The 27,628-nt window shown below is 44.0% G+C and overlaps 1 protein-coding gene across 1 annotated transcript in view; it reads left to right on the top strand.

Moving 5' to 3' along the window:
- LOC129855793 (catenin alpha-2-like) overlaps nt 1–27,628 on the top strand; it is a 515,406-nt gene that overhangs the window by 346,256 nt on the left and 141,522 nt on the right. The window contains exon 6 of the mRNA XM_055923816.1: nt 4,747–4,827. Within this exon, the coding sequence (XP_055779791.1) occupies nt 4,747–4,827 (81 nt within the window). The remainder of the gene's footprint in view (nt 1–4,746; nt 4,828–27,628) is intronic.

Below are 27,628 nucleotides of genomic sequence, written 5' to 3'. Positions count from 1 at the left end.
CAATGGTACAACCCAGAAGTCTGTAGCTCAAAAACATGTTTAATAAAAAGGGTTAGAAGTCAATAAACGTTCCTGCAATACGGTGGGTCTCATTTGGTTAATTCAAAGGTTCTTTATCGGGCAAGAGTTCTCCAAGGAACCTTAAAAGAGCTGAAGAACCATTTAAAACACGCACACACTTGTGTGTATGCTAGGTGGGTTTGCCTTTTGTTCCATTCCCCTTGCCTGGTTAAATATGGGCTTGCAGCCCGGGCCTATCAATCCAGATTATGAGACTGAGGGTTTCTCCTCACTGTTTGGTGCACTGTGCTCTATTACCATTAGGACCGTGGCTGAGGAATGTGTGTGTGTGTGTGTGTGTGTGTGTCAAATGATGACTTCCTAATGCTGCTCAACATCTATATGGGGGAAAATCCATGTATCAACTGGTTGCAGTGGCCTTGGTCCTCGGGCAAAACAGCAATATATTAAATGAATGGGAGCAATCATATCTATTTCAATGGACCTTTTTTTTCTTCATGGTTGTCTTTCAGAGACCAGAACTTTTAGACCTAACCTTTGACCCCAAATAGGACTAGGGATGCAGACATTGTGTAGGGTTCCCACTCAGTCGTTGACACTCACTGCCTCGCTGTACACAGAGACGTGTATTTACCATGGGCTGTCATCGATCTCCATCGTCTTGAACAGAACAATACCCAAGGCCAGGCAATATTTATAAAACGTACAAATAGTCACAATTTGGAGGGCCGTGTTTGCGTTCTTTCTTTACGTGGGTTGTTCTCATTGAGATCACATCTCTTTCACAAGAGTGACCTATTCAAGTGCCAGTTGAAGTACTCCATAAGAGAGTCTCCCCATAAACCCGCGTGCTAAGTGTGTCAGGCAAGATCTCACTCGTCTTGAACCAGACCAGACAATATTTCGAAAAAAGTAGCAGTCATAAAAAAATAGGACAAGAGGGTCACTTGAATAACCCCTCATGATAAGGTAAGAATATTCTGGAAGAACAGTCCACTCCATTAACCTGATCCTAGATGTGTTTGTGCTGTCTTGCCAACCCTTATGGCTGTCACTTACATTAGGTTATCACTCTATTGTTACATGTCTCAAAATAGAGGTCTCTGATTGGTTGTTTTATTAGGACAGGAAGTTGTTCCTGCTCTGTAATAGGTCTTTTGGAGTGTATAACCCTTGGGTCGTGCCTACCCCCTCGCCGGTGCCTACTTCTCCCAGGGACCCAAATAAGACCCTGTGGACAGGCAGAGGGGCCCGAAGGGCCTGGACACTGTTTAAATTGCTATGATTGGCCCGAGAATGCTCTCGGGCGGTGGAGGCGCGGTTTTAAAGAGGGGGGCCATCGCCGTTTAGAGCGATCTGCTGGGGGCATTCCCCTCTCGCAATTTTTTGGGGTCTTGTTTGATGGGAAGCAATTTCAGGACTAATGGGAAACAATAATGTTTATAGCCCTGGTGGTGACAAACACATTGAGAGTGACAGAAAACGTTAACCTCGAGGCACCACGCGCGGAGAACGACAAAAAAAAAAAAAAAGAAACCAAAGAATGAAAGAATGAATGAAGGGAGTTGGAGAGGTCTGATCTGAATTCTGATTGGGGCACAAAATAGACAAATAGACGACCGCTGACGTTGAGTGTTCTTTTCTGCTTTCAGTATCATACGGATAATGGTAACACTACACATACATCCTCCCTAGCACAACATCTCCTTTAAGAAATCTATAGTTCAGTCAACGGAGACAGGGCCCTGGTCAAAAGTATTGCACTATATAGGGAATAGGGTGTCATTTGGGACTTAGACTTGGTTCAGTTCAGTGGGACAAATAATGAACACTCCAACAAGACTAAAGTGGGATATCTAGCCAAGGACACACAACAATATGTAGGCCTGTAAAATGAGGAACGTCACATTGAGGGCTATACGGGCCACCATTATCTCCCGTATCTAGCATTGTAAAGCGGAGTGGATGTAGTATTGTAATGGCTCTGTAATAGAGTGGACCAGACATGCGGAACTCTCCCATAGTGACATAATGAGGATATGGTGTTCACATCCAAAATATGTCTAACTGTTCATGTAAATGGTCATCCTTACCACTCATCGGTATGTCCAGTATCTACACTACCCTCCATATTATTATGATTCTGCTTCTTTGCTAGGCTAGGAGGGGAGAACGTGTACAGATGTAGGATCTTAATTTCAGCCAGTTTGCCACAGCATGAAAATAATCCTGCAGCACAAGGAAATGTGTATTATTATGTGGATTCTAATTAATGGACATTTTTTGTAGGGGGTTGAGAGATGTATCATTAGGTCAAGTCAAGTTTGACATTACAAACTTTAGAAGCCTTTGTAAATCTTGAATACGCTACAAGTTTGCATTTCCTGCTGGGCAACAAAAGAGTGATCAAATTAAGATCCTACATCTGTAGATGTTAGGTCGCTCTCTCTTCCCACCAAGATAATGATGTTAACACACTCCACTGTAGGGCTGGAATTGGAATGGGGTTGCTACGGCAACCAGGCAATTAATGTTGTATTCTCTGGTGTTGCTTTGACTGGAGTATCACCGACGTCTCTGTACAATCTGTTGATTCGGATCTTTGATGGGCTCGCTAACTTTGATGGGCTCGCTAACTAAGGTATTGCAGTAAGAGACCGCTTCTAATGAACCGAGCTGTCAGTCTAGCCAGCAGATTGCACCTGGTTGTCACTGAATTCATGTTGAATGTGGCAAACAGTGTTTGTTAACGGGGTTTGTTTAACCCCCGCCTTCTTACATCCCCAAGGATTCTATTGAAGTCCCCTACATACTGTATGTCCAATGTATCGCTCCCCTTGCTCTCTTTTTAGCATCTGTTTGTCTCCCCTCTTTCTTGCATTCACTCACCTTCCTTTTTGCCATTAATTTATCGCTCGCTCTCTTCCTCTCCCTTTCTTGTCATTTTTATTCCCCTCTCCCTTCTCCTCTCCATCCATCCCTCCCTCCCGAGGTTAAGAGGTTAAGAAGCGTAGCTGTGGGCAATGCCTAACCCCTGACATCTAACCCCGGACTGTAGGAATCAAGCCGCCTCATCGCCCACCCTAATCACCATATTAAACCCTCCTAAAACAAATTCCTAACACAACATTAATGATAGCATCTTTATGCCATATTTAATGGAAGTCCCCGACGCAAAGGTTATCTCCCCTTTCATCGTCATAGGCCTCCAAATGGGACCCCATACGTTCCAAAGGGGTCACTGCGAAAATGAAAGGGAGTCTACCAAGGTAATTACCAGAATGCTTTGGAATATCATTGTCTCAGCTTCAGCATTATTTACGCTCGCCGTAGCCCATAAACAATGAATATATTTTTGAGGGAGGACCGTTTATCCTTCTCTCTGGCAGTGATTCTCCTTTGATTCCATCAGGCGGTAATGGATTTTATATCTCTGATAGGCAATCTGTTTTATACTTATTAACTGTTCACAGCTTGAGGCATGACAATGCATCCAACCGCCAACCAGCCAACCGCCCGGCCCGGCGAGCCCCCCAGGCCCCCTAGGGAACGCTGCCTGTTGCTTGCCCCCTCCTCGCCCGATCCCTGAGACAATAGATGGAATCTCACCTATTTTGCTGCAGCACCGTGACCCTTGAAATGAAACATCGCTCGCCTTTAGTCTGCCATCAATATTTAATGGCCACCACTTGATTGTTCTATTTTTTTGAGAGAAAAAGAGAGAGAGAGAGAAAAGAAAGAAACAGAGAAAGAGAAAGTGAAAGTCAGGGAGAGGGAGGGAGAGAGAGTGGGATAGATGTTATTGTCATTTAGCGTGAGGTGACACTTGTGACTGTAACCAGCTGTGGACTGTCTGAGAGGGCCTGGGGGAAGAGGGGGCAGAAGGAAGGGCCAGCAGCCTAGCTGCCGCTAACTCCACAGAAACTCCTAATTGTTCTCCAACAGGACAAGGCCTCATATTGACCCCTCTCTCTCTCTCTCTCTCTCTCTCTGTTTTGTCTTTCTAGCCGCTTACTCGCTAACAGAATAGGGGTTTATTCAGTGACAGCTAAAGACCCTTGAGAAAGAAGCTATAATTTAGTATTTTTAGTCACACATTCACTAACAACAACGGGCGTCATTTGTTGAGCGCTTAAACCCCTTGAGATAGAAGCTGGATTAAAGCTGCCGTTCGTAGTGTTCGGCTGGTGTTACCAACCCAGTCCACGTGGCCTAGTTAGCATGTACAGAAACCCACCTAGCCACAATTCCTTGTGTACCTCCAAAGCCTACAGTACCTCACCTGCTAACTTGGTTTCATGTTTGATGGAATTTCTCAGAAAGGGTTCCATAGTTGCTCCCATGCAAGTCGTCTTCGTCTGATGTCTGTCACCACTCCATCTTATTTGCTCTGTACTCTCCTTCTCAATCGGTGTGTATTCTAGTACCCTCACGTTCTTCTTTTATCCCGCCCTGCTGCTTTCTCTTACATCTTGAACAGCCAAAGGCACTTACTGTATAAGAAACCGGAGGCAGAGAGTATTCCAGGAATTATTCCCCTCCTCTCCTCCCTTTTAACCGCAGCACAAACCTTTGTGCTCCCATTCCCTCCTGTAGTGTACTACAAGCATAATGCACTTTTTTGATGTGAGCAATTGTGTGTGTGATGATGAATTAGTAATGTTACACAGGTAACACTGAGGTAACACTGTGTCTCTCTGTTCCCTCCTCTCTCTCTCTCTACAGACTGGCAGGAAAGAGAAAGGAGACCCGCTGAACTCTGCCATCGACAAGATGACCAAGAAGACCAGGGATCTGCGCAGACAGGTGGGTCACAGTGTCCAAAGCTGAGTTTGTTGGACGCCATGTTTGCACCAAAGAGTTTGACCAACCTGGTTCGGAACGAATCCTGACATGATTAGTTATAGACGCCATATTTGCACTAAAAAGGCAATCGTAGAGGGACAGTCTGGCCAGCTCTGTTCCAACCCAAACAGGACATGACTGGCTAAAGATGCCATTTTTTGCAGTCCAAGGCAATCGTAACATGAACATAGTTTGGCCAACTCAGTTCCAACTGAAACCTGACTTAATTGGCTAAAGATGCCATTTTTGTACTCCAACACAATTTCTATGGACAGTATGGCCAATTTGGCTTCAACCAACACCTGACATGATTGGCTATAATAGACACACCATATTTCCACTGAAAGGCAATCATACTGTACATGGAGAGAGTTTGGCCAGCTTAGCTCCAACCCATATTTGACATGACTGGTTATTTAGGCGTCATCTTTGAGCCTTTGATACCTATTCTATGATGGAGCCAACATGTGTTCGTGTTACCATGTTGGCCAAACCCTCCATCATACCTGATTCATGGTCTGCACTTACACATCGCACAGACTGACACTCGATCCTGCGTAGACAGACTGCTATTCGGCTATTCAAAATCACATGCAGTCTCACTTCACAAACACAGAGCTAAAGAGCCAAATGTGTTTCTGTCATTCAAATCTATCGACCGATCTTTACACGCACACACTTGATTTCATGAATCTCAGGGGAGTGTAGAGGCCGAAAGCTCGGAGCTATTACTTTCTCCCAAATTGCAATGCTCCTCTCCATTAGTGGCCCAAAAAGAGAGACATGTAGTGTTACATCTTGTTATAGGAATCAAAAGTCAAATTGATTTCTTTGGGAAGGCAATCTCATTTTGCCTCCCTATTCTTTCTACCCATGAAAATATGTTGTATTTTTTGTACCGAATAATTCACCCAAAAAAATGCAGATAAACTATGATCTGGCGAATGGTATTCACGGTAACCCAAAAGCGATTCATTCACTTTTATTGAGGTGTATTTCACAGCTCTATTACACAGTATTTATCGACCAAACAAGTGTTACTCTTACAGTATATCTTTAAAATGGCAATGACCTACAGTGCCACAGCTGTTGATAACTTAAATGTTGGTCTAATAACCTGTAAAGGCTGTCGCTTTCCTCATCCTCAGATGAGGTGAGGAGAGAAGGATCTTCAGACCAAAATGCGGAGTCAGGGAAATAAGCCATCTTTATTACAAATACGACGGCCACTAAACAAAACAAAACACTTTCAAAACTTACACAAAATAACAAAACGTAACGAACGGAACCTGAACATAAACTTACATCGACAAACGTAAACTCACGAACAGGAACGTTACATCGAAACGTACGAACAGCCAAACAGCCCCGATAGTGAATAACATCGAACACAACGAAGACATCACAGGAGACAATCACCCACAAACAAACAGTGAGAATGCCCTACCTAAATATGACTCTTGATTAGAGGAAAACGCAAACCACCTGCCTCTAATCAAGAGCCATACCAGGCAAACCAAAACCAACATAGAAACAAATAACATAGACTGCCCACCCAAAACTAACGCCCTGACCATAAACACATAAAAAACAACATAAAACAGGTCAGGACTGTTACATAACCAATTGACTGAAAACACAGATTGATCAACTCCGACTGAACACGGTCTCCAACCTAGATACAGGAAGTGGTGGAAAAAGCACTCAATTGTCATACTTGAGTAAAAGTAAAGATACCTTAACAGAAAATGAGTCAAGTAAAAGTGAAAGTTATCCAGTAAAATACTACTTGAGCAAAAGTCTAAAAGTATCTGGTTTTAAATGTCCTTAAGTGCAGTGGTAGAAAAAGTACAACATTGTCATACTTGAGTAAAAGTATAAAGTAAAAGTAAATGCTATACATCAAATTCCTTATATTTAGCAAACTAGATGGCACTATTTTGGTATTATTTTTCAATTAAGGACAGAAAGGTGCACACTCCAACACTTAGACATAATTTACAAACACAGTAGTAGTAGTGTTTTGTGAGTCCTCCAGATCAGAGGCAGTAGGGATGACAAAGCATTATATTAATAGGTGCCATCATTTTGTCCTGTTTAAGCATTCTAAATGTAACGAGTACTTTTGTGTGTCAGGGAAAATTTAAGGAGTAAAATGTAAATGTTTTTCTTTAGGAATGGAATGGAGTAAAAGTAAAAGTTGTCAAAAATGTAAATAGTAAAGTACAGATGCCCCCAAAAACGACTTAAGTAGTACTTAAAAGTATTTTTATGCTTCACATCTACCTGCTATGATCTCTGAAAGTATTCATACCCCTTGACTTATTCCACATTTTGTTATGTTACAGTCTGAATTCAAAATTGATTAAATATATATATTTTTTATCTCACACATCTACACACAATACCCCACAATGACAAAGTGAAAACATGTTTTTAGACCTTTTTGCAAATTTCTTGAAAATTAAATACAGAAATATTTCACTATTTTCAAAATTCTTTGAGCTCTGTCAAATTGGTTGTTGATAATTGCTTGACAACCATTTTCAGATTTTTCCATAGATTTTCAAGTAGATTTAAGTCAAAACTGTCTTCTTGGTAAGCAACTCCAGTGTAGATTTGGCCTTGTTTTAGCTTATTGTCCTGCTGAAAGGTGAATTCATCTCCCAGTGTCTGGTGGAAAGAAAACTGAACCAAGTGTTTCTATAGGATTTTTCCTGTGCTGTAATTTCTAAAATGGTTTACCTGATATAGATGAAAACCCTAAAATCAAAGCTGACAGTCTGCTATTTAACACCCATAGTTGTTGTAGGATTTCAAATCTAAAGTACTCTAGTACAGAGCCGAAATAACCAAACATGTGTTGCTGTGCCAATACGTTTGGAGTTCACTGTAGAGGAGACAGAGTGGAGGCATAGAGGAGGCAGAGGGGAGACAGGGGGAGGGAAAGACGGGAGCAGAAAAGCAGGAATTACACAGAGGGTCTGATATAGTAATTATGTCACAACAGCCCCAGAGGGGGCAGTTCAATGGTGCTAAGAGACACTAGGCCTTCCAGGAGGGAGGAGAACTGAGGAAAGAGGCTTTGTCTGTGAACTAACTTTGTGTGTGTGTGTGTGTGTGTGTGTGTGTGTGTGTGTGTGTGTGTGTGTGTGTGTGTGTGTGTGTGTGTGTGTGTGTGTGTGTGTGTGTGTGTGTGTGCCATAATCCCTTGGGTATGGCAGCCACCTCATATTAGAACACAGAAACACACACAACGGTTGACACCTTTGTGTCATTGTGAAGACGGGAGAGAACAGTGAGACAATTAGTACAATGACAGTGACACCTGTCAGGAATACACACTCTGTGTGCAATTATAGGGTTTAACATGATTTTTGAATGACTACCTCATCTCTGTACCCCATACAGTTATTTGTAAGGTCCCTCAGTCGAGCAGTGAATTGCAAACACAGGTTCAACCACAAATAGCAGAGGATTTCCAGTAGCTCACAGTACATTGGTAAACGGGTAAAAAGAACTAACAGACAGTGTGTGTCCCTTTGTGGACTGTGAAATGATTAATTACATATTAGATGGTGTACCAGATACAGATATCTTTCTTAACTCAATTGCCAGGGAGGAAGGAAACTGCTCAGGGATTTCACAATGAGGCCAATGGTGACTTTTAAACAGTTACAAAGTGATAGGAAAAAGCTGAGGATGGATCAAAAACATTGTAGTTACTCCACAATACTAATATTAATGACAGAGTGAAAAGAAGGAAGCCTGTACAGAATAAAAATATTCCGAAACTAAACTAATACTGCAAATATTGTGGCAAAGCAATTCACTTTTTGCCTTGTGTATATAGTTGAAGTCGGAAGTTTACATACACCTTAGCCAAATACATTTAAACTCAGTTTTTCACAATTCTTGACATCTAATCCTAGTAATAATTCCCTGTCTTATGTCAGTTAGGATCACCACTTTATTTTAAGAATGTGAAATGTCAGAATAATAGTAGAAATAATGATTTATTTCAGCTTTTATTTCTTTCATCAGATTCCCAGTGGGTCAGAAGTTTACATGCACTCAATTAGAATTTGGTACATTGCCTTCAAATTGTTTAACTTGGGTCAAACATGTCAGGTAGCCTTCCACAAGCTTCCCACAATAAGTTGGGTGAAATTTGTCCCATTCCTCCTGACAGAGCTGGTGTAACTGAGTCAGGTTTGGAGGTCTCCTTGCTCACACACGCCATTTCAGTTTTGCCCACACATTTTCTGTAGGATTGAGGTCAGGGCTTTGTGATGGCCACTCCAATACCTTGACTTTGTTGTTCTTAAGCCATTTGTCCATTTGGAAGACCCATTTGCGACCAAGCTTTAACTTCCTGACTGATGTCTTGAGATATTGCTTCAATATGTCCACAAAATGTTCCTCCCTCATAATGCCATCTATTTTGTGAAGTGCACCACTCCCTCCTGAAGCAAAGCACCCCCACAACATGATGCTACCACCCCTGAGCTTCACGGTTGGGATGGTGCTCTTCGGCTTAAAAGCCTCCCCCTTTTTCCTCCAAACATAACCATGGCCATTATGGCCAAACAGTTATATTTTTGTTTCATCAGACCATAGGACATTTCTCCAACAAGTACGATCTTTGTCCCCATGTGCAATTGCAAACCGTCGTCTGGCTTTTTTATCGCAGTTTTGGAGCAGTAGCTTCTTCCTTGCTGAGCGGCCTTTCAGGTTATGTCAATTTAGGACTTGTTTTACTGTGGATATAGATACTTTTGTACCTGTTTCTTCCAGCATCTTCACAATGTACTTTGCTGTTGTTCTGGGATTGATTTGCACTTTTCGCACCAAAATACGTTCATCTCTAGGAGACAGAACTTGTCTCCTTCCTGAGCGGTATGACGGCTGTGTGGTCCCATGGTGTTTATACTTGCGCACTATTGTTTATACAGATGAATGTGGTTCCGTATGGCGTTTGGAAATTGCTCCCAAGGATGATCCAGACTTGTGGAGGTCCACAATTATTTTTCTGAGGTCTTGGCTGATTTATTTTGATTTTCCCATGATGTCATGCAAAGAGGCACTGAGTTTGAAAGTAGGCCTTGAAATACATCCACAGGTACACCTCCATCTGACTCAAATTATGTCAATTAGCCTATCAGAAGCTTCCAAAGCCATGATCTGGAATTTCCCAAGCTGTTTAAAGGCACAGTCAACTTAGTGTATGTACACTTCTGACTCACTGGAATTGTGATACAGTGAATTAGGTGTGAAATAATCTGTCTGTAAACAATTGTTGGAAAAATGACTTGTATCCTGCACAAAGTAGATGTCCTAACCGACTTGCCAAAACTATAGTTTGTTAACAAGAAATTTGTGGAGTCGTTGAAAAACAAGTTTTAATTACTCCAAGTGTATGTAAACTTCCGACTTCAACTGTATAGTGTTATGTTTGGGGCAAATCCAATACAACACATTACTGAGTGCCACTCTTCATATTTTCAAGCATACTGCACCATGTTATGGGTATGCTTTTAACCATTACGGACTGGGAAGTTTTTCCAGGATAAAAAATAAATAGAATGGAGCTAAGCACAGGAAATACCCTATAGAAACACTTGGTTCAGTTTGCTATCCACCAGACACTGGGAGATGAATTCACCGTTCAGCAGAACAATATCCGTTAAAACAAGGCCAAATCTACACTGGAGTTGCTTACCAGGTATTGTGTGTAAATGTGTGAGATAAAATATATATCTATATAATACATTTTTGAATTCAGACTGTAACACGCTACACACCCCTTATAACTTCCGAAGCTGCAGTAATAGTGCAACCTATCCCCCGCGCAGCAGTGCTCCGGTTAAAAATCTACATACAAAATAAACACATGTATTTTGAATATCCGGATATCCGACAACAATGTATGATGCTATTCCAATAGTGAAACTATTTCAAACCACCATCCTTAGAATTTATGTAAATCACTGCGGCGCAGGAACATTCTCAGCAACAAAAGAGGGATCCAGTTAAGATCCTACGTGTACGATACAGTACACCCAAACACATACCACATATACATATGTAGGCCTACAGATAATAATTTCATTGTCAACCTGTTTCATATTAGTTTCTCTGAGCGCAGAACACAGAAAGTCTAACATATGGTATATGTGTAGTATATACAGTATATCATATATAAACAGAGAATCATTACAGTATGGCCCTTATACACACACATACATGCACATGTGTGCATGCTCTCACACACACACACACACACACACACACACACACACACACACACACACATACACACACACTCATACACACACACACACACAAACTCATACACACAAACTCATATACACACACACACACACACACAAACTCATACACACACACACACACACACACACACACACACACATACACACACACACGCACACACACACACACACACACACACACACACACACACACACACACACACACACACACACACACACACACACACACACACACATAGGACGTTTGATTGCCTACTCAAGATTGTGGGAATACATTAGGTGTGTGCAAACAACACATAAAGCAACCCGCCCAGGTTAAAAATGACATCCTGACCGGCTGTTTGCTTTTCACCGCGCTCAGCTTTAACCACGAGGACCTAGGATTTTACGTAGATGTAAATCACTTGTGTACCTCTGCCACCTTTGCTGCCTGGTAATGCACACGGTGAGTCACTGGCCAATCCCACGTGTCGACCACCACAATGTGCCACTCAGTTCCCGCTAGACAATGAGCCTGTCCCAAATGGCACCCTATCCTCTACATAGTGCACTACTTTTGACCAGGGCCCATAGGGAATAGTCTGCCATTTGGGATGCAGGCAAGCACTCGCTGCAGGGGCCTAGTAACGTAATTAGAAAATGCCTTTTAAAATCCTGTGAACACCTTGGCGCGGGGTTGTAAATATCGCAGCGGCTGCGACGCGGTTTACATCGGGCACTCAATCGTACATCACACCCCCTCGTTTTACTTCTCTCTCTCTCTCTCTCTCTGCCTTGTTACATTTTTTGCCCCGCCTTCCCCTGTACCAAGTGTGCGCCCCGTCCTTGGGTGTGCTTTTGTGGCCTTGTTACTCCACCAATATTGGGATAGCAGTAAACTCTCTCCGAACACGTGTATTATAATTATAGATGTTAGCCCCCCCCCCCCCCCCCCCCATCACACACCCCAAAAAAGAAGACGGCTGTTTACAGATTTGCAAGGCCATGCACTTTTTAATCCTTTTTAGACATTTATTTCATTATCTATCGCGGTATTAAACCGAGGCGAGATGTTTATTGCGTGACTCCTCACGTTTTATGGTACAGTAAAGTGGTTTTAAAGGAAATGAAAAGTGTTTAATAGTCTTGATTTACTCGCGCGAGGGAGTCTGCCGCAATTTCATTTTCGACCCGGTAATTCTGAACCATCGCTTCTAATTCATTCAGGCACAACTCTCGACAACTCTGAAATGGTTCCAGGGTTACAAGGCTGATCGCACCTAGTGTCAACGTACTGGGCAATAATGTACTGATCCCCTATCAGACCTGGCCTCACCAGAGTTTGAATCCAAACTCTAAACATTACGGAAAGAAGATGAAAATTCAGTGTCTTATTAGCCGTTGACTTGGGGGTCTGAAAGATATAAGAGACTTATAACAAATCAATCAATCAATTTCCTGTAAAAACCAGTGTCCCAGTTTAAACGAACTACAATGTATAAAGGCTTTATATAGCATATACGCAGTCTTCACATACACTACTCAAATCATCTATTAGATGATTTCTCACTCTATAAAGGAGAATTCTAGTATTGAAGTTGATCTAATTGACCATAAACAATAATTGTCCATGACATTCCAATAAACTGAGACTTTACATGCAGCAGTGACAAAACACATGTTGTGTAATAGTGGAGGCATCCCAAATGGCAACCTATTCACTTTGTAGTGCACTTTTATATTTTGACCAGGGCTCATAGTACTCTGGACAAATTAGTGCACTATATAGGTCCTATAGTGCCATTTGGGATTGACGCATATTTTTTCCCCTCGTGTTTTCGTTCCTATTCTGCTCCACTTGGACTCTTCGTCTGTTACACAAGTACCCTCACTTCTCCTCCAGTATCTTTCTTCTCCTTGACAGTATGTGCATCTGTCAGAGTTCTGGGAAAACGACTCATTGCCCCAGTTAATCAGAGATGCGTCATCAAATGTCATCGGGTTTGTATATTAGATTGAATGATGGTGATGGTGATGAGACATCCATGCGTGGTGAATGCCTACTCTCTGGCTGTATCTCAAATGGCCCCATATGCTCAATATAGTGCACTACTTTTGACCAGAGCGCTATGGGCCGCTACTATGTCGGGAATAAGGGCGCCATTTGGGACCCAGCCCATGTCTGTTTGCAGAGACTTGGAAGACTCGCTCTGGTTGATTACAACACATAAGGAAGTCTGGTCCTAATTCTTCACTAATTGTTGGATTATTATTGAAAACAAGGCGGCTGTCCGTCTTGGCTGCTGCATGAAACATAAACGTCCAGTGCACTTGTTGCCCTCACAGACGCTCAGTCTCTCTCTCTCACACACACATGCAGACGCACTCCAAACACACACGCACGCACACACGCACGCACACACACGCAGACGCACACGCAGACGCACACACACACACACACACACACACACACACACACACACACACACACACACACACACACACGCACACGCACATGCACACACACACTTCATATCTAACATCTAACTGACTACCACCTACCTCTGCGAGAGAAATATGGCAGCCGCATCTGCAAATTAGAAGGAAAAGCCTTGTGTTCATTCCAGAATTCTTTGACCCATCCACTTGTATTGATTCAATTTTTATTTATTTTACCTTTAATTTTACCTTTAAATGTGGAAGCAAACGAAGGGATGCTGTCGACGACAGGTGTTAAATGGTGTAGCATAAGATAACACTTGTATGTACAGATGTATGAACTTCCATTGGACATCAAAGCAAAATTAGTTTTACCTACCTAGCTACAGTACATGTTAGTTATATAACATGTGAAATTAGATGGTGACCCATCCATAAAGGACATCTCTTGGTATAAAGTATATTTGAATGAGACAATGAGAGATGTTGATCACCATGAAATGATTCATCTCGCTGGTAGAGAAGTGATTGATATCTGCATTTTCCTCTGTATCCTTTTAATTTCCCAAGAAATAGTACATTTTCTCATTGAGAAAATTGCATTCGCTGCAATTACTGCAGCTTTTAAATCCGAATCCTTTTATCATTTAACTCTGTACAGCTCCACACGCACACCACAAAATACACACCCGCCCCATCCCTGTTCCATTCATAAGTCTCTTAGTGGCATTGCTCTTAACCCCTTTGGCTCCACCCGCTTTGCATTCTGTTGAGCGGGACAGGTCACCCAGCCTGCCAGCCCGCAAGGGAGTTCTGCATAAAGGTAATACGGCATTAGCAGGTCAGAATGAATATGCAGTGCCCTGCCCACTTTATGCTAGCCTAAAAGCCACTAGAGAGAGACTGCCTGGCCCTTGTTCTTGTGTTCAGGTTAAAGCTTTTACTGTTTGCTACAGTAAGAGACTGAGAGGCTGAGAGTAGCACAGGCGAGGAAAACGACTAAAGTTTGACTTTGAAGGATAAAGTGTGCATCCCAAATGGCTCGCTATCCACTATATAGTGTACTACTTTTGACCAGGGCACAATGGGGAATAGGGTGCCATTTAATACAGAACCTATGTTAACGTTCTTTATCTTAATTTACTTGAATATGTAAAGTATGCACAGTGTGTAGTTATTTGGTGTATTTGGATATTCAGTGCATGGTAGCTCTAACCCAAACCTAATTTATACCAGCATGTCACCTTTGCAACTACAGGGAAACAAGACTCTAGATTACCTTTAGTCCACACACAAAGACGAATGCAAAGCTGACCACTATCCGCCTGATTCCTGCTTACAAGCAAAAACTCAAACAGGAAGTACCAGTGACATGCTCAATTCGGGAGGGGTCTGATGAAACGGATGCTAAGCTACAGGACTGCTTTGCTAGTACAGGCTTGAATAGGTTTTGAGATTCATACGATGGCATTGAGTAGTTTACCACATCAATCACCGGCGTCATTAATAAGTGCATCGATAACGTCGTCCCTGCAGTGTACGTACATATCCCAACCAGAAGCCATGGATTACAGGCAACATCTGTGCTAAGATAAAGGCAAGTTACACGTTGTTCGTAACTTGTTTTGTACATAATGTTTCTGCTACTGTCTCTTATGACCGAAAAGAGCTTCTGGACATCAGAACTACGATTGCTCACCTCAAACTGGATGAAGAGTTATTCTTCAATGAGTCGGACGGGAGGGATATAATACAGACCCCCGACCAGGCCCAGATCCCCATTATTTGCTGGAGAAGGAAATGCAGATTTCGCAGAAGGGGATCAGGGTAACTTGTGAGGATCAGGCGATGAGTGGCTAATCTACCCATGCCTTCCACCCTGCTAGCTAACGTTCAATCGTTGGAAAATAAATGGGATGAACTGAAACACGTTTATCCTGCCAACGGGATATTAAAAGCTGTAAAATCTTATGTTTCACCGAGTCGTGGCTGAACGACGACCTTAAGAACATACAGGTTGCGGGTTAAACATCCTTTCAGCAGGACAGAACAGCAGCCTCTGGTAAGACACCAGAGCCTATGCATCTATGTAAACAACAGCTGGTGCACGATATCTAAGGAAGTCTCAAGGGTTTGCTCGCCTGAGGTAGAGTATCTCATGATAAGCTGTAGACCACATTATCTACCTAGAGAGTTTTCATCTGTATTCTTCGTAGCTGTCTACATCCCACCACAGACCGATGCTGGCACTAAAACCGCACTCAATGAGCTGTATACCACCATTAGCAAACAGGAAAATGCTCATCCAGAGGTGGCGCTCCTAGTGGCCGGGGACTTTAATGCAGGGAAACATAAATCAGGTTTACCTAATTTCTATCAGCATGTTAAATGTGCAACCAGAGGGAAAAAAATTCTAGACCACCTTTACTCCACACACAGAGACGTTTACAAAGCTCTCCCTCACCCTCTGTTTGGCAAATCTGACCATAATTCTATCATCCTGATTCCTGTGTACAAGTAAAAATTAAAGCAGGAATCACCACTGACTCGGTCTATAAAAAGTGGTCAGCTGAAGCAGATGCTAAACTACTGTTTTAGGACTGTTTTGCTAGCAAACACTGGAATATGTTCTGGGATTCTTCCGATGGCATTGAGGAGTACACCACATCAGTCACTGACTTTATCAATAAGTACATTGAGGACGTTGTCCCCACAGTGACTCAAAGTACATACCCCAACCAGAAGCCATGGATTACAGGCAACATTCACACTGAGCAGGCTGCTTTCAAGGAGCAGGACTCTAACCTGGAAGCTTATAAGAAATTGTCCTATGCCCTCTGACAAACCATCAAAGGCAAAGGCAAAGCATCAATACAGGACTAAGATCAAATCATACTACACCGGTTCCTACGCTCGTCGGATGTGGCAGGGCATGCAAACTATTACAGACTACAAAGGGAAGCACAGCCAAGAACTGCCGAGTGACACGAGCCAACCAGACGAGCGAAATAACTGGCAAGTGTCTTCATTGATATTTACAACCTCTCCCTGTCTGAGTCTGTAATACCTACATGTTTCAAGCAGACCATAGAACACTAAGGTAACCTGCCTAAATGACTACCGACCCGTAGCACTCACGCCTGTAGCCATGAAATGCTTTGAAAGGCTGGTCATGGCTCACATCGACACCATTATCCCAGAAAACCCAGACCCACTCCAATTTGCATGCCGCACCAACAGATCCACAGATGATGCAATCTCAACTGCTATAATGAATGCTATTCATTGACTACAGCTCAGCGTTCAACACCATAGTGCCCACAAAGCTCATCACTAAGCTAAGGACCCTGGGACTAAACACCTCCCTCTGCAACTGGATCCTGGACTTCCTGATGAGCCACCCCCAGGTGGTAAGGGTAGGTAACAACACATCCGTCACGATAATCCTCAACATGGGGGCCCCTCAGGGGTGCGTGCTCAGTCCCCTCTGCACGTCCAGGCACGACTCCAACACCATCATTAAGTTTGCTGATGACACTACAGTGGTAGGCCTGATCACCGACAACGATGAGACAGCCTTTAGGGAGTAGGTCAGACACCTGACCGTGTGGTGCAAGGACAACAATCTCTCCCTCAATGTGATCAAGACGAAGGAGATAATTGTGGACTACAGGAAAAGGAGGACCGACCACGCCCACATTCTCATCGACGGACTGTAGTGGAGCAGGTTGAAAGCTTCAAGTTCCTTGGTGTCCACATCACCAACAAACTAACATGGTCCAAGCACACCAAGACAGTCGTGAAGAGGGCACGACAAAACCTATTTGGCATGGGCCTCAGATCCTCAAAATGTCGAGAGCATCGAGTACAGCCCAGTACATCACCGGGGCCAAGCTTCCTGCCATCCTTGACCTCTACCTCCTTGACCTCTATACCAGGGGGTGTCAGAGGAAGGCCCTAAAAATGATCAAAGACTCCAGCCACCCTAGTCATAGGTGGTTCTCTCTGCTACCGCATGGCAAGCGGTACCAGATCGCCAAGTCTATGTCCAAGAGGTTCCTAAATAGCTTCTACCCACAAGCCATAAGTCTCCTGAACAGCTAATCAAATGGTTGCCTATGCATAGTCACTTTAATAACTCGCCCTACATATACATATTATCTCAATTTCCTCGACACAGGTGCTCCCGCACATTGACTCTGTACGTTGACCCCCTGTATATAGCCCCGCTATTTTTATTTACTGCTGCTCTTTAATCATTTGTTATTCTTATCTCTTACTTTTTATTGTATTTTTCTTCAAACTGCATTGTTGGTTAAGGGCTTGTAAGTAAGCATTTCACTGTAAGGTCTAAACCTGTTGTATGCAGCGCATGTGACAAAATAAGATTTGATTTTGATTTAATTTGATTTGAGCTGTTGCTTTCAAGGAGTGGGACAGTAACCCAGACGCTTATAAGAAATCCCGCTATGCCCTCTGACCAACCATCAAACAGGCAAAGTGTCAATCCTACTACACTGGCTCTGACGCTCGTCGAATGTGGCGGGGCCTGCAAACTATCACAGATTAGAAAGGGAAACCCAGCTATCAGCTGCCCAGTGACACGAGCCTACCAGACAAGCTAAAAGCTGTCTTCAAGGCAAGCAACACTGAACAGTGCGTGAGTGCTCCAGCTGTTCCCAACGACTGTGTGATCACACTCTCCGTAGCTGACATTAACCCGGACGCTTATAAGAAATTCCACTATGCCCTCTGACTAACCATCAAACAGGCAAAGTGTCAATACAGGACAAAGATTGAATCCTACTACACTGGCTCTGACGCTCGTCGAATGTGGCGGGGCTTGCAAACTATCACAGATTAGAAAGGGAAACCCAGCTATCAGCTGCCCTGTGACACGAGCCTACCAGACATGCTAAATGCCGTCTTCAAGGCAAGCAACACTGAAACGTGTGTGAGAGCACCAGCTGTTCCCGACGACTGTGTGATCACACCCTCCGTAGGTGATGTGAGTAAAACCTTTAAACAGGTTAACATTCACAAGGCCGCATATGGATTACCAGGACGCCTACTCAGAGCATGCGCTGACCAGCTGACAAGTGTCTTCACTGACATTTTCAAATGATCGCTGACCCAGTCTGTAATACCTATATGTTTCAAGCAGACCACCTAGTCCCTGTGCCCAAAACTGCCAATGTAACATGTGTAAATTACTATGGCCCCATAGCACTCACATCTATAGCCATTGAATTATTTGAAAGACTGGTTATGGCTCACATAAATACCATCATCCTTGACACCCTGAACACACTCCAATCACATACCACCCTAACAGATCCACAAATGATATAATCTTTATTGCACTCTACACTAGACCACAGCTCAGCATTCAACACCATAGTGCCCTCGAAGCTTATCACTAAGCTAAGGTCCCAGGGACTGAACATTCCCCTCTGCAACTGGATCCTCTGGATCCTGGACTTCCTGATGGGCCGCCCCCATTTGGTAAGGGTAAGCAATAAAACATCCTCCATGCTGACGCTCAACACGGGGGCCCCTCAGGACTGTGTGCTTAAACCCAAGATGGCGTAGCAGTCAGATGTCCATTGTCCTCGTCTTGTCCCGTGTATATATATATTATAAATATTTTTCTTTGCATATCTTTTTATATATATATTATTTTCTTCTTAAAAACTCAACTTCAAAACACTCTCCTGCAACCCACCTCACCAAATGTGGGTCGGATCTGTTTTCTTTTCTTCCTCAAAAGTATTATTCACCTCGTATCCGAAATCTACAACAGAAGCTAACAAGCTAACCAGAAGTTAGCCAGCTCACAAGCTAACGTTAGTAGTTCAGCTAACCACAGCTAGCGCTCATCAGCTATCCTTTAGCTCGGAAAACTATTGCCAGTTTTGTACAACGCGACTCAGACCAGAGCATACCAGACCTATTTTCTCTCCATATCCCCGGATTTTTACCTCAAGCTCTGGACATTTACACCTGGATCTTGCAGCTAACTAGCTGCTATCCGAGTGACTATCGGCTAACATCAATTCCGGAGCAAACACCAATTATCCCAGAGCTAGCCAGCTGAAGAGTTCCATCAGCCACGCCTGGGCTACAATCACCTATCCGGACCCGTTTTACTGCCGATGCGGAGCCCCACCGGGCCTTCACGACTGGGATACCGACGTTATCTGCCCGAGGGAGTATTTCAACCGGCCCCTCCATCGCGACGTAACCTGAACGTCCATATACTAACTGCGGCCCGCTAATCGTTAGCTGTCTTGAGCATATCGGCTGCTATCTGAACAGGTCAATCGAACAATCTTCTTAGGCCACTATAACTATTTTGACAATTGGATTGGTCCCCTCTACCACACGGAACCCCACTAATCTACCGACGGAATTGCACGGCGTGGCTAAAAACAGACCTCCATCTTCTGCTAGCTTGCTACCCATGACTAGCTGTCTGAATCACGAAGCTAGCACCAGTTAGCAAACACAATTCTACAACTCACAACCTCTCTTTCGCCACCGCCATCCGGCTTGGATTCTCTGTCGACACGAACACGTCTGGTCTGCAGACAAATACCCCATCCGCTGTGCCCTCAACCGGCCTCCGTCTGAGCAGACCCCCTCCGTCTGAGCAGACCACCCCCCCTGGCTACTAACTTTAAACGCCGCGGGCTAGCTTAGTGGAGGCCTCACTACTCCATCTACGGCTGCCCCCTGGACACTATGATCACTTGGCTACATAGCTTATGCCTGCTTGACTGTCCATTAATTCACGGTACTCCATTCTGTTTATTTGTGTTTTATCTGTCGGCTCTGTGCCTTAACTCAGGATCTGTGTGTAGTTAATCCGACCCTCTCTGCCCGGTCGTCGCCATTTTTACCTTCTGTTGCTGTGTTAGCTGACTAGCTGCTGTTATCTGACCTGCTGTTTTAGCTAGCTCTCCCAATCATGACCTGCAATCACTTTATGCCTTATTGTATGTCTCTCTCAAATATCAATATGCCTTGCATACTGTTGTTCAGGCTAGTTATCATTGTTTTGGTTTGCAATGGACCCCGTAGTTCCACTCTCCGTACCTCTGATACCTCCTTTGTCCCACCCCCCACACATGCGGTGACCTCACCCATTGAGACCAGCATGTCCAGAGATACAACCTCTCTTATCATCACCCAGTGCCTGGGCTTGCCTCCGCTGTACCCGTGCCCCACCATACCCTGGTCTGCACATTATGCCCAGAATCTATTCTACCACGCCCATAAATCTGCTCCTTTTATTCCTTGTCCCCAACGCTCTAGGCGACCAGTTTTGATAGCCTTTAGCCGCACCCTCATCCTACTGCTCCTCTGTTCCTCGGGTGACGTGGAGGTAAACCCAGGCCCTGCATGTCCCCAGTCACCCTCATTTGTTGACTTCTGTGATCGAAAAAGCCTTGGCCTCATGCATGTCAACATCAGAAGCCTCCTCCCTAAGTTTGCCTTACTCACCGCTTTAGCACACTCTGCCAACCCTGATGTCCTTGCCCTGTCTGAATCCTGGCTTAGGAAGGCCACCAAAAACTCTGAGATTTCCATACCCAACTATAACACTTTCCGTCAAGATAGAACTGCCAAAGGGGGAAGAGTTGCAATCTACTGCAGAGATAGCCTGCAAAGTTTTGTTATACTTTCCAAGTCTATACCCAAACAGTTCGAACTTCTAATTTTAAAAATTAATCTCTCCAGAAATAAGTCTCTCACTGTTGCCGCCTGCTACCGACCCCCCTCAGCTCCCAGCTGTGCCCTGGACACCATCTGTGAATTGATCGCTCCCCATCTAGCTTCAGAGTTTGTTCTGTTAGGTGACCTAAACTGGGATATGCTTAACACCCCGGCAGTCCTACAATCTAAGCTTGATGCCCTCAATCTCACACAAATCATCAAGGAACCCACCAGGTACAACCCTAAATCCGTAAACATGGGCACCCTAATAGACATTATCCTGACCAACTTGCCCTCCAAATACACCTCTGCTGTCTTCAATCAAGATCTCAGCGATCACTGCCTCATTGCCTGTATCCGCCACGGGTCCACGGTCAAACGACCACCCCTCATCACTGTCAAACGCTCCCTGAAACACTTCTGCGAGCAGGCCTTTCTAATCGACCTGGCCCGGGTACCCTGGAAGGATATTGACCTCATCCCGTCAGTTGAGGATGCCTGGTCATTCTTTAAAAGTTACTTCCTCACCATATTAGACAAGCATGCTCCGTTCAAAAAATGCAGAACCAAGAACAGATATAGCCCTTGGTTCACTCCAGACCTGACTGCCCTCGACCAGCACAAAAACATCCTGTGGCGAACTGCAATAGCATCGAAGAGCCCCCGTGATATGCAACTGTTCAGGGAAGTCAGGAACCAATACACGCAGTCAGTCAGGAAAGCAAAGGCCAGCTTTTTCAAGCAGAAATTTGCATCCTGTAGCTCTAACTCCAAAAAGTTCTGGGATACTGTAAAGTCCATGGAAAACAAGAGCACCTCCTCCCAGCTGCCCACTGCACTGAGGCTAGATAACACGGTCACCACTGATAAGTCCGTGATAATCAAAAACTTCAACAAACATTTCTCAATGGCTGGCCATGCCTTCCACCTGGCGACTCCAACCTTGGCCAGCAGCCCCGCCCCCCCCGCTGCTACTCGCCCAAGCCTCCCCAGCTTCTCCTTTACCCATATCCAGATAGCAGATGTTCTGAAAGAGCTGGAAAACCTGGACCCATACAAATCAGCTGGGCTTGACAATCTGGACCCCCTATTTCTGAAACTGTCCGCCGCCATTGTCGCACCCCCTATTACCAGCCTGTTCAACCTCTCCTTCGTATCATCTGAGATCCCCAAGGATTGGAAAGCTGCCGCTGTCATTCCCCTCTTCAAAGGGGGAGACACCCTGGACCCAAACTGTTACAGACCTATATCCATCCTGCCCTGCCTAGCTAAGGTCTTCGAAAGCCAAGTCAACAAACAGATCACTGACCATCTCGAATCCCACCGTACCTTCTCCGCTGTGCAATCCGGTTTCCGAGCCGGTCACGGGTGCACCTCAGCCACGCTCAAGGTACTAAACGATATCATAACCGCCATCGATAAAAGACATTACTGTGCAGCCGTCTTCATCGACCTGGCCAAGGCTTTCGACTCTGTCAATCACCATATTCTTATCGGCAGACTCAATAGCCTCGGTTTTTCTAATGACTGCCTTGCCTGGTTCACCAACTACTTTGCAGACAGAGTTCAGTGTGTCAAATCGGAGGGCATGTTGTCCGGTCCTCTGGCAGTCTCTATGGGGGTACCACAGGGTTCAATTCTCGGGCCGACTCTTTTCTCTGTATACATCAATGATGTTGCTCTTGCTGCGGGCGATTCCCTGATCCACCTCTACGCAGACGACACCATTCTGTATACTTCCGGCCCTTCCCTGGACACTGTGCTATCTAACCTCCAAATGAGCTTCAATGCCATACAACACTCCTTCCGTGGCCTCCAACTGCTCTTAAATGCTAGTAAAACCAAATGCATGCTTTTCAACCGTTCGCTGCCTGCACCCGCACGCCCGACTAGCATCACCACCCTGGACGGTTCCGACCTAGAATATGTGGACATCTATAAGTACCTAGGTGTCTGGCTAGACTGCAAACTCTCCTTCCAGACTCATATCAAACATCTCCAATCCAAAATCAAATCTAGAGTCGGCTTTCTATTCCGGAACAAAGCCTCCTTCACTCACGCCGCCAAACTTACCCTAGTAAAACTGACTATCCTACCGATCCTCGACTTCGGCGATGTCATCTACAAAATAGCTTCCAATACTCTACTCAGCAAACTGGATGCAGTTTATCACAGTGCCATCCGTTTTGTTACTAAAGCACCTTATACGACCCACCACTGCGACCTGTATGCCCTAGTCGGCTGGCCCTCGCTACATGTTCGTCGTCAGACCCACTGGCTCCAGGTCATCTACAAGGCTATGCTAGGTAAAGTGCCGCCTTATCTCAGTTCACTGGTCACGATGGCTACACCCACCCGTAGCACGCGCTCCAGCAGGTGTATCTCACTGATCATCCCTAAAGCCAAAACCTCATTTGGACGCCTTTCCTTCCAGTTCTCTGCTGCCTGCGACTGGAACGAATTGCAAAAATCTCTGAAGTTGGAGACTTTTATCTCCCTCAACAACTTTAAAAATCTGCTATCCGAGCAGCTAACCGATCGCTGCAGCTGTACATAGTCCATCTGTAAACTACCCACCCAATTTACCTACCTCACCCCCATACTGCTTTTATTTATTTACTTTTCTGCTCTTTTGCACACCAGTATCTCTTCTTGCACATGATCATCTGATGATTTATCACTCCAGTGTTAATCTGCTAAATTGTAATTATTCGATTTATTGCCTACCTCATGCCTTTTGCACACATTGTATATAGATTCTCTTTTTCCTACCATGTTATTGACTTGTTTATTGTTTACTCCATGTGTAACTCTGTGTTGTTGTCTGTTCACACTGCTATGCTTTATCTTGGCCAGGTCGCAGTTGCAAATGAGAACTTGTTCTCAACTAGCCTACCTGGTTAAATAAAGGTGAAATAAAAAAATAAAATAAATAGTCCCTGTTCACCCACTACTACTGGCCATGCACGACTCCAACACCATCTTTAAGTTTGCCGACGACATAACAGCGGTAGGTATGATCACTGACGCCGATGAGACAGCCTATATAGAGGAGGTCAGAGACCTGGCAGTGTGGTGCCAGGAAAACTACCTCTCCCTGAATATCAGTAGGACAAAGGAGCTGATCGTGGTCTTCAGAAAATAGAGGGCAGAGCACGGGTCGAGAGCTTCAAGTTCTTCGCTGTCCACATCACTAAGGATATGTCATGGTCCTAACACACAAACACAGTAGCGAGACGGCACAACAATGCCCTGGAGGCTGAAAAGATTTGGCATGGGCCCTCAGATCCTCAAAAAGTTTTACAGCTGCACCATCAAGAGCATCTTGACTGGCTGCATCACCGTTTCATATGGCGACTGGCACTGCCTGATATAAGACATCTATACCAGGTGGTGTCAGAAGAAGGCACAACAAATTGTGAAAGACTCCAGCCACCCAAGCCACAGACTGTTCTCTCTGCTAGCTCACGGCAAGCGGTACCAATGCACCAAGTCTGGAACCAACAGGACCTTGAACAGTTTCTTCCCCCAAGCCATATGACTTCTAAACAGGACATTGAAATAGCTAATCAAATGGATACACAGACTACCTGCATTGACCCTTTTTTGCACTAAAACTCTTGAAATTGACTCGGATAGACAATAGACTCTACCCACACGCTCACGCATACTTAAACTGACACCCCAACACACACATACACACCCACCACACACACACACACACACACACACACCACGTAACATGCACACACAAGCGTGCTGACGTCACACACACTTTCACACTCACCAAATACGTTGCTGCTACTGTCTATTATCTACCCTGTTGCCTAGTCATTTTCCTCCTACATATATGTACATACAGTTGAAATCGGGAGTTTACATACACCTTAGCCAAATACATTTAAACTTAGTTTTTCACAATTCCTGACATTTAATCCTAGTAGAAATTCCCTGTCTTAGGTTAAAATAATAGTACAGAGAATGATTTATTTCAGCTTTTATTTCTTTCATCACATTCCCAGTAGGTCAGAAGTTTACATACACTCAATTTGTATTTGGTAGCATTGCCTTTAAATTGTTTAACTTGGGTCAAACATTTTGGGTAGCTTTCCACAAGCTTCCTACAATAAGTTGGGTAAATTTTGGCCCATTCCTGCTGACAGAGATGGTGTAACTGAGTCAGGTTTGTAGGCCTCCTTGCTCGCACACACTTTTTCAGTTCTGCCCACAAATGTTCTATAGGATTGTGGTCAGGGCTTGTGATGGCCACTCCAATACCTTGACTTTGTTGTTCTTAAGCCATTTTGCCACAACTTTGGAAGTATGCTTGGGAGTCATTGTCCATTTGGAAGACCCCATTTGCGACCAAGCTTTAACTTCCTGACTGATGTCTTGAGATGTTGCTTCAATATAACCACATCATTTCCTCCCTCATGATGCCATCTATTTTGTGAAGTGCACCAGTCCCTCCTGCAGCAAAGCACCCCCACAACATGATGCTGCCATCCCAGGGCTTCACGGTTGGGATGGTGTTCTTCGGCTTGCAAGCTACCCCCTTTTTCCTCGAAACATAACCATGGTAATTATGGCCAAACAGTTCGATTTTTGTTTCAACAGAACAGAGGACATTTCTCCAAAAAGTACGATATTTGTCCCCATGTGCAGTTGCAAACCGTAGTCTGGCTTTTTTATGGCGATTTTGGAGCAGTTGCTTCTTCCTTGCTGAGCGGCCTTTCAGGTTATGTCGATTTAGGACTCATTTTTACTGTGGACATAGATACCTTTGTACCTGTTCCCTCCAGCATCTTCACAAGGTCCTTTGCTGTTGTTCTGGGATTGATTTGCACTTTTCGCACCAAAGTACGTTCATCTCTAGGAGACAGAACGTGTCTCCTTCCTGAGCGGTATGACGGCTGCGTAGTCCCATTGGTGTTTATACTTGCGTACTTGTCACGATCGTGTGGAGGATTGACGGACCAAAACGCAGCAGTAGGAAAATAAGCCATATTCCTTTTAATGAATACGAAGGTAAAACGAAACAAAAACACTTACACACTAAACAAAACAAGAAAACGATCGTGAAGCTAATAACGAAGTGCACACACAGGCTACAAACGTATAACATAGACAATTACCCACATCACATGAAAGCCTATGGCTACCCTAAATATGGCTCCCAATCAGAGACAACAGAAATCAGCTGTCTCTAATTGGGAACTCATTCAGGCAACCATAGACTCTCCTAGACAACTAAACCAACATAGACAACGCTAGACACATGCACTCAACACAAACCCATACACTACACCCAACACCCCCTTTACCATATAATCACCCAAAACCAACAAAACACAAACATTCCCCATGTCACACCCTGACCTAACTAAAATAATAAAGAAAAACAAAGAATACTAAGGCCAGGGCGTGACAGTACTATTGTTTGTACAGATGAACATGGTACCTTCAGGCGTTTGGATATTGCTCCCAAGGATGAACCAGATTTGTGGAAGTCTAAAATGTATTATATTTATTTTGATTTTCCCATGATGTCAATTAGCCTATCAGAAGCTTCTAAAGCCATGACATAATTTTCTTGAAGTTTTCCACAGTCAACTTACTGTATGTAAACTTCTGACTCACTGGAATTGTGATACAGTGAATTATAAGTGAAATAATCTGTCTGTAAATAATTTTTAGGAAAAATGACTAGTGTCCTGCACAAAGTAGATTTCCTTACCGACTTGCCAAAACTATAGTTTGTTAACAAGAAATGTGTGGAGTGGTTGAGAAACAAGTTTTATTGACTCAATCTAAGTGTACAGCATGTAAACTTCAGACTTCAACTGTAGCTACCTCAATTACCTCGTACCCATGCACATCGACTTGGTACTGGTACTCCCTGTATATATAGCCATGTTATTTTTACTCCAGCCCATCTGGCAGGGTAGCCTAGTGGTTAGAGCGTCGGACTAGTAACGGAAAGGTTGACAAGGTACAAATCTGTCGTTCTGCCCCTGAACAGGCAGTTAACCCACTGTTCCTAGGCCGTCATTGAAAATAAGAATTTGTTCTCAACTGACTTGCCTAGTTAAATAAGTATAAAATAAACAATATGCTGAATTGCCCTATAGCCAATCCCTTTCTGTGACTAGCAATAATGCCACGGTAGTGCCAGCAGCTGGTTTAAGGCCAAAGGGATGAAACAAAGTGAGAGACAATGTGGGCAAAATAGAACTAAAGAGAGGGGTGGAGAGAGAGGCTGAATATGAAATTGTAAGAATAGCATCCCAGCTGTTCCAAAAGTTGATTAATAGTCCTAATTGGGGAAAGAG

The sequence above is a fragment of the Salvelinus fontinalis genome, chromosome 5 (genome assembly GCF_029448725.1).
Source record: "Salvelinus fontinalis isolate EN_2023a chromosome 5, ASM2944872v1, whole genome shotgun sequence".
Taxonomy (NCBI): domain Eukaryota; kingdom Metazoa; phylum Chordata; class Actinopteri; order Salmoniformes; family Salmonidae; genus Salvelinus; species Salvelinus fontinalis.
Note: the sequence above shows the minus strand (reverse complement) of the source record. Positions and strands in the feature narration are given on the sequence as shown.